Below are 8,007 nucleotides of genomic sequence, written 5' to 3'. Positions count from 1 at the left end.
TACTTTGTTTATTTGTAATGGTCGGCCAAATTAAATAAAATAACGACCATCTCAAAACTTGAGATCTGTACTTACAAGTACAAAAGCCGAAGGAGAAAGTCGCAAACATAATTAAATAAATTGATTGATCGCTTGGACAGAGGATGGTTTAAGAAGTCCGGCTATGGAATTTTTCACCAAAGAATGTAGAATAGAAACACTACAAAAGATTATATATCTGCCAATGTATAACGAATTAATGAATTTGCAATATTTTTTTAGTAATAAAATATTACTACCATGCATAAAAGGGTTTAACCACAATTTAATCATAACTGAATACATACACCCCTTGTTTTGTCACAACATATATATCTAAGTACTGATCATTTTGTCATGTTCAAGTACAAACCCCTTCTTGATTTGCATGGATGCATAGAATATATGATGATTGTGATATCTAGAATTTGGGGGACCATTTTGTTTTAGTACTTCCTATACTTAATTCTCTCTCTCTCTCTCTCTCATCTGATTCTTGCCTGTGTTACCTATATATGTTGTCCAATGATTAAGCAAAATTCATTTCTCCATCAAAATCCAACAATGGAAAACCACATTATTTGTTGCCCAAACACATCCTCAACACCTCTATCCATGCACAGAAATTCCCAAACTATAGCAAAAACGAAGCCAAAAATTCGAATAATCCACATTTTCGCACCGGAAATCATCAAAACCGACGCAACAAACTTCAGGGAGCTCGTTCAAAGGCTCACGGGCAAGCCCACGGCGGCTGATCTGAGCAGCCGCGGCGGCACGAAAAAGGCCAAGCCAAGAAAGAAAGAGGCAAGAATCTTTCCTTCGAGCAAGAAAATGGAGATGGCTATGAGGGCTGGATTCCATGCAGGCTTGAGAGAGAGAGAGAGAATCAAAGGGGAGGAGGAGATTTGGAGCAGTGCCAATTCAGGCGGTGGTTTCTTGGGTGGCTTTGCAGACTTTGATGGCTTCATGCAAGAAATCAATCACTTTCCATTTTTGGAAGGTACAACATCTCAAAGCATGGATGTCAATGGGCTGTCTCAGCTTGCTTGATTAGGAAAACCAGGATTAGTGGATACTGATTAGTCATTATTTTTTGAGTTGGGTTAAGGATATAACTAATTGTGATTTTAATTAGCTTAATTATGAAAGCAGTTGTTTGTGCTCAGATAGTTTTGAGTTTTGAATTTATGACCTCGACACTTCTTTTACATTAATTGGATGTGTATTATTAAAAAAAACAAACTGAATTTATTATCTCAAATTAATTTCTTGTCTTACTTCTATGTCCAATTTTGTTCTTTATTTTTGTTTCGTTGACTTTGTCAATGGATCCCCTCCCGCAGACATGTGTTACAATTGTTCCGCAATTTTATTTTATTTTTATAAGAAATAATCAATCATTCCATACATTTTAAAAGTACCTAATTGTATATATAGATGGGTAATCAAGCACCTAATAAATTCTATGGCATATTCGTAGTTAGCTATACCACCATATGAAAAAAGAAATTCATTTCAAATTCAAAGTCATCTCATATGTAGAACAAAAAGAAGGGGAAACAATAAGAGCCATTTTAAAATTTCTTGTCCACATACAAAACTCACAAAACTAAGTTTTTTCTTTCTTATTTTTTATCTTTCCAAAAATAAGGATTAATTACATGTAAATACACTAACTTAGCTTTGGCAAAAAAAAAATAAAAAATTCAATTTCGCGTACTTGAAAAATTTCAATAAAATATACGAACTTTATTAATTGTTTATTTTTCACTTCGATGAGCCACATAGAAGCCATGTTATTTTCGGTGAACCACATACACGCCATGTCATTTTTTAACTTGAAGAAAATAAAATCGAAATCAAAATTGAATTACTAATAAAGTTCGTATATTTTATTGAACTTTTTAAATACACATGAAAAATGAATTTTCATCAAAATTGATGTATTTATATGTAATTATTCCAGAAAATAACAAATGATTTTCTAATTTTCACGAAAGATGGGATGGGTTGTCGTCTATTTCATTAATTTGTATCAGTCGGCTAAACAAAAAGTGGATGAGAGTTTCTCACCAAGAACAAAAGCCAAATGAGAAAACACCAAATTCATATATATATATAGTATAATACTCCCTCCGTCCCGCTATTCATGTCCCGTTTCTTTTCGGCACGGAGATTAAGGAGAATGAAGTAAGTAGAATAAAGAGTGTGGTCCACATATTTAAGCTTGTGATTAAGGGATTGTTAATGTTTGATGATTCCAATGAAAATAAAAAAGTTCGATTACATAAATCATCAAACACTAAGGATGGAATTTCCGAAATCAAACGCTTTCATAATAAATTAATCATCAAACATCTTTAGCTCCTCTGTGAGAGAAATGATCACCTTTAGTCCAACAACGCCCAATTTGCAGAAATCGGGAAATTCCATGTCAGAGCTAATTCTCACCTTCAATTTCTCTCACCCAATTCCAATCTCTCATCAATCATCAAACAATAAAGTTTTCATGACTTGTTCCGAAATCAAGTTCTGATTTCTGAAAATGAAAATTAATTGGGCGATTTGCAGAAATTTGGGCGAAATTGCAGAAATTAGGTTGTTGCAGAAATTTGGGCGAAATGTCCAGAAATTGGGTCGAACTCAGAAATCAAACGATTTTCCCCAACCAAATCTGCAACCCAAATTAGGGGTTAGGGTTTTGCAGAGGGCGGCGACGAGAACTGCTGTCGCTCGACCGAGGAGTGAGGAGAGGGAGCTACTGTTGGTGACGATGGCGGTGGCTTTGTGCTGGATTTGTGAGTGGAAGGAGAGGCGGCCGTGGCTTCACTGAGCGTCGGAGTTTAGCAGAAGGAAGAGAGAGGCGAATACGGGCAGCTCTGTGAGAGAAGTGACAGATCCGGCATCTAGCAGAGAGAAGGCGACGGAGGAGAAGGTGAGGGTGGAGGCGCAGAGAGAGAGAGCCGAGAGTCTCTTTGCAGATGGAAGCCAGGAGAGGGCAGAGCCCTGGTCGCCGGAAAACGAGCGGCGAGGCATTGCGGTCACCGATGGAGAGAGGTGATAGATCCGGCGTCCACCGGAGAGAAGGTGAGGGTGGAGGCGCAGAGAGAGAGAGAGAGCCGAGAGTCTCCTTGAATTCTAGGGTTAGATGTATTTTTGATCTTTTGTATTAGGCATTTAATTAGTGTTTTAATTAATGTTAAGCATTCCCTTATTATTTCCTTTTTAGGAAACGGGACATTATCGGTGGGACAACCCAAAAAGAAAAATGAGACTTGAATAGCGGGACGGAGGGAGTACTATTTTTTTAATAATAAACGTTAATTAATTCATAGTTGATTCGGAAATTGACTGTTGGGACAGGCTGATGATCATGCATGGCTTCAGGAATCCGGCTATTGAATTAAATACAGAAATACAAACAGGATGCAATAATTAAAGTTTTAAGTGGAAATATATCGAACACAAATATATACAAAACTCCAAAGTTTCTGAGGCCCTAACTTTGGCTGTTTTATAAATGTAGAATAATTTTTTTTTGAATTTGCAATCACAGGACATTTTTTTTACAAAATTCGGCGATATGGCTCAATTTGTCATACTTATATAATTTTTGAAATTTTTTCCAACAATTGCAAACTCCAAAAAATTTGTCATAAATTTACAAAACGATCAAAGTTATGGACCTAAAAAAAGATGAGAAAGAAGAGACTTTTTTTTAAATTTTAATATTTGAATAAATATAACTTTTACATTTCAATTTTATTATAACTACAAAATTGCCACTCAATTTTAAAATCAATTTGAATTAATTTGAAATTGAAATCTTGACTTTTAATATAATATAAATTTTAATTTAAGTGGGCGTTTTGACCTCAACTCAATGTTTATATGACCTTTGTGTGTGGAGCCAAGAACTTGATCAACAATCTATTTAATTTGATCGGATTTTAAGATTTCAGGGTTATTTACAAATTTGTTAATTTAGCGCTACGCGTAATTGCTAGGTCGGATGCTACCATCACATAGCAAAAAGTATAATTTATTTTTTTCTTTTTTTTTTTTTTTTTAAATTTACATTTTAGACAAATTACTTTGATTTTTTTTGTATCATATTTATATAAAATAGTAGGAAATATATTTAAGGGAGATAAAGAACTTTAAAACGTGAACATAATATATTGGGAAAGAAAATAATATACGATGAATTAAATTAAATTTGAGAACCCAAAATTTTTTTAGGCCCGTAACTTTGGACGTTTTGCAAATATAGAAAAAAAAAATTCGGACTTATAATTGCAGGACAAAATTTTCAAAAATTCGGCGAACAGACTCAATTGTCCTACGAATTCTAAATTTTTGAAAATTTTTCATGAAATTACAAATCCAAAAATATTTATCCTACATTTATAAAATGATCAAAGTTGCGGACCTAAAGAAAACTTTGGACTCTAAATTTCAAATAAAAGAATTATACGTAGATGTACATATTTTTATATATATAACGTGCATGTATATAATAGTCATATATATATTGGGAATCAGCTGAGATCCTTGAAAATGCAAGCCACGATTGCATAACTGGTTAGCATATCTCTGTAAGTCATGAAATCACGTAGGTTAATCTTTTCTTCTTGTGTGTGTGTGTGAGAGAGAGGAACGTGCATACATCTAAAAGTCGCAACGAAAAGGAGAGTTGAGTAAGAAATTAGTTCAGGACAACTCTTTTGCCCAAATTTGGGTAAAAATGCAAAATATCATGTATATATCACTCACTATTGAATATGATAAATGTTGAAACTTTATAAAAGTTAAACAAAATATATATATATCTTCCCTCAACCAAGAAAATGATTTAAGAAACTAATTAAAGAAGAGGAGACCGACTAAACACGATTAATGGCAGGATTCATATGCAATATTTTATTCAGGCAAGTTGGGCAACTACATATCTTCTAACCTATAAATTAACATAGTAATTAATTAGTTTAATTAATCAAATTTATTGGTGATTAATTTATCATGTTATAATATTTAGGAGGGTTAATTATCAATTAATGGTTAAACTTTATTCCACTAATCTTGAAATTTTAATACAACAATAATATCACCACTTTTCAATTTATTAGTGCAAAAGATCAACACCCTCAATTTTTCCAATCACCAAAGATCTAGTTAATATATATGTCGAGCATAATACTAATCGAATAAAAGGTCCTGCAAGGACCCCAGCTCTAATGAGAGAGGCATGCATGCTACATCAACTCTACCATAACAAAAAAAAATTACAAGTGTCATTAATTTTGCAACAATTGAAAAGTGCTGCATATCGTTTCAAAAATTGCCCCCTCAAAGAAAAAAAAATGCTTCGAAGACTGCTGAAATTGCAAATTATATGAAATTTCGTATAATAATTGGCAGTTAACCCAATTTTTTTTTGTCATTTCAAGTACAAAACTCTTGATTTGCATATGGTTGCATAGATTAATATATGCTTATGATATGAAAAAGGGACCATTTTATTTTATTACCTCTCTCTCTCTCTCATATGTCATATAGCAAGTTCTTGCCTAAACAGATAGACTTCTTAGTTGTTTTTTCTCTTATTTTAATCTCTTAATTAGCTAGCTAGATATATATATATATATATATATATATATATATATATATATATGTTGTCGAATTAATATTAATTCAATAAACAAGTTTATACATTTCCCACTTATATAAATAAACACCCCAACTCGTATTCTTTTCAAACAATCACACCAACTCTCCTCAAAATCAAAATTCTCCCCTATCAGAAAACTTCAATTCCCAACAACATGACAATGGAAAATCAGATCTACTGCCCAAAAACAGCCTCATCAAACCTATCCATGCACAGAAACTCGCAAACGATTTCAAAAACGAAGCCCAAAATCCGAATAATCCACATATTTGCACCAGAGATAATCAAGACTGATGCTGCAAACTTCAGGGAGCTGGTGCAGAGGCTCACCGGCAAGCCTGATCCCAACCTCGACGACGGCAATGAGAGGCTAGTGTTGAGAAAGAAAGAGGCAAGAATTTTGTCTTCAAGCAAGAAGATGGGTTTTAGAGAGAGACTGATGAAGGAAGAGGGAGAAGAGATTTGGATGAGTGCAAATTCAGGAGGTGGATTTTTGGGTGGTTTTGGGGAAATTGATCATGGATTCCTGCATGAGCTTAATCACTTTCAGTTTTTGGAAGCTACAACAGCTCAGATGCAGGATGTTTATGGAGATCATCAGTGTCAACTTGCTTGATTAGGATGAGGATTAATAATTAGTTTCTTCATGATGGTGAGGATTAGGGTTTTCGATTATGATTAGTTAGCTTGAGTAATTACTCCATATATGATTGGATGGTGATCAATGATTTCATTTGTTTGCACTCGGATATATCATCTGGGTTTCTAAATTGGGACTGTATATATACTTATTTAATTTGGTGGTGTGCCTTTTTCTGCATTTTGGTATAAGTAGCTGAGAAGAAAGGATTTGTACATTTCTAGCTAGGCTCCATTTGGATGATTTTCAAGTAACTGAATTTAATATTTCAAATCTTGCAATATCACTGTTTGCATATAGATAGGTTTCACTTGCATCTTTCCTTGAACTTTTTTTTTGGGGTATAAACTCCGTGATATTTGAATGAAACAATGGTGTCAAATGGCCACATTGAACATGCAAACACAATATTTGGCCACTAATTGAAAAAACACAAATTATGGCCATTAATTAGGCAATATGCCTAATATACCCCTAATTGGGCGGACTGGGTAGGGTCAGGAGCGCGGGTCGCGTGCCGGGTAGGATCAGGCACGCGGGTCGGGTTAGGCACTTATGGCACTATTAGTGCCATAAGTGCCAACGAAATTTTTTTTTTACTCCCCCTGCCATGTCTACCCCCAAGACCCCCACCCCCACCCACCCCCAAGCCAAAAGGAACTTTTTAAACACTTCCCCTAGGGTTTAGATATTCCATTTAGGGTTTAGATTATCCATTTAGAGTTTAAATGTTCCATTTAGGGTTTAGATGATGTTGTTGTTTCTATATTTGTTCTGCATGTTTGGCACTTATGGCACTAATAGTGCCATAAGTGCTAAAAAGACCATTTTACTTTATTTTATTTTGGATTTTCGTTGGCACTTATGGCACTATTAGTGCCATAAAATAAAATAACAAAAGTAAAATTTGATTTATTTTTATCTAGGGGGAGTAATTTTTTTTTTTGTTTTTGGCTTGGGGGTGGGTGGGGTCGGGGGTCTGGGGGGTAGACAGGGCAGGGGGAGTAAAAAAAAAATTTCGTTGGCACTTATGGCACTAATAGTGCCATAAGTGCCTAACCCGACCCGCGTGCCTGATCCTACCCGGTACGCGACCCGCGCTCCTGACCCTACCCAGTCCGCCCAATTAAGGGCAAAAACGTCCCAAAGCTATAAAAATGGCCAAAATTTATGTTTTTTCAATGAGTGGCCATAATTTGTGTTTTATGATTCATTTTGGCTATTCCAAAATTTTACTCTTTGCAATTATTATTTTCAAATTTGGAAGAAATTGGCAATTAGAACTGTGCATGTTTATTAACTTGTGTTGGTCTAGTGATAGAATGATAATGTATGAAACCTCTTAGATATTCGAGTCCATTAAATGTCACTTGATCTTTAAAAATTTATGCTCTCTATATAAAAAAAAAAAAAAACAATGTTGTATTGTAGAACAACATCGATCGATTATCATCGATTATCAGATAATTAAGTTTATTAAATGACATAGAGTATACACTGCTGCAAGAAAACATAATTAAAAAAAATAAGAATAAGGGATCCGACCAAAGAAAATTGATCTACATACCATCAACATGAGAAAAACAAAGATTCTCATAGTATTCAAACTATAAGATGATAGTATTGGATAAAGTATTAATGATCTTACAAGTCAAGTACTCCTCCATTAACCCAA

At 34.3% G+C, this 8,007-nt stretch overlaps 2 protein-coding genes across 2 annotated transcripts; both read left to right on the top strand.

The window, feature by feature from the left end:
• Window positions 1–633: 633 nt before the first annotated feature.
• On the top strand, window positions 634–1,071 carry LOC131011116 (VQ motif-containing protein 25-like). The gene has a single exon (XM_057938900.1). The coding sequence runs from the start codon at window positions 634–636 to the stop codon at window positions 1,069–1,071; it is 438 nt and encodes a 145-aa protein (XP_057794883.1).
• Window positions 1,072–5,723: 4,652 nt separating this feature from the next.
• Window positions 5,724–6,512, top strand: LOC131000913 (VQ motif-containing protein 25-like). Its single transcript, XM_057927063.1, has one exon. It carries the CDS (start codon window positions 5,847–5,849, stop codon window positions 6,306–6,308), a length of 462 nt encoding a protein of 153 aa, XP_057783046.1. The 5' UTR covers window positions 5,724–5,846; the 3' UTR covers window positions 6,309–6,512.
• The last annotated feature ends 1,495 nt before the right edge of the window (window positions 6,513–8,007 follow it).

Source organism: Salvia miltiorrhiza, chromosome 1 (assembly GCF_028751815.1).
Source record: "Salvia miltiorrhiza cultivar Shanhuang (shh) chromosome 1, IMPLAD_Smil_shh, whole genome shotgun sequence".
In the NCBI taxonomy this organism is placed as follows: domain Eukaryota; kingdom Viridiplantae; phylum Streptophyta; class Magnoliopsida; order Lamiales; family Lamiaceae; genus Salvia; species Salvia miltiorrhiza.
This window is presented reverse-complemented; position numbering and strand designations above follow the sequence as displayed.

Excerpts from the sequence above, each read along its gene's own strand:
- LOC131011116 (XM_057938900.1), top strand. The coding sequence starts at position 634 with ATGCACAGAAATTCCCAAACTATAGCAAAAACGAAGCCAAAAATTCGA.
- LOC131000913 (XM_057927063.1), top strand. The coding sequence starts at position 5,847 with ATGACAATGGAAAATCAGATCTACTGCCCAAAAACAGCCTCATCAAAC.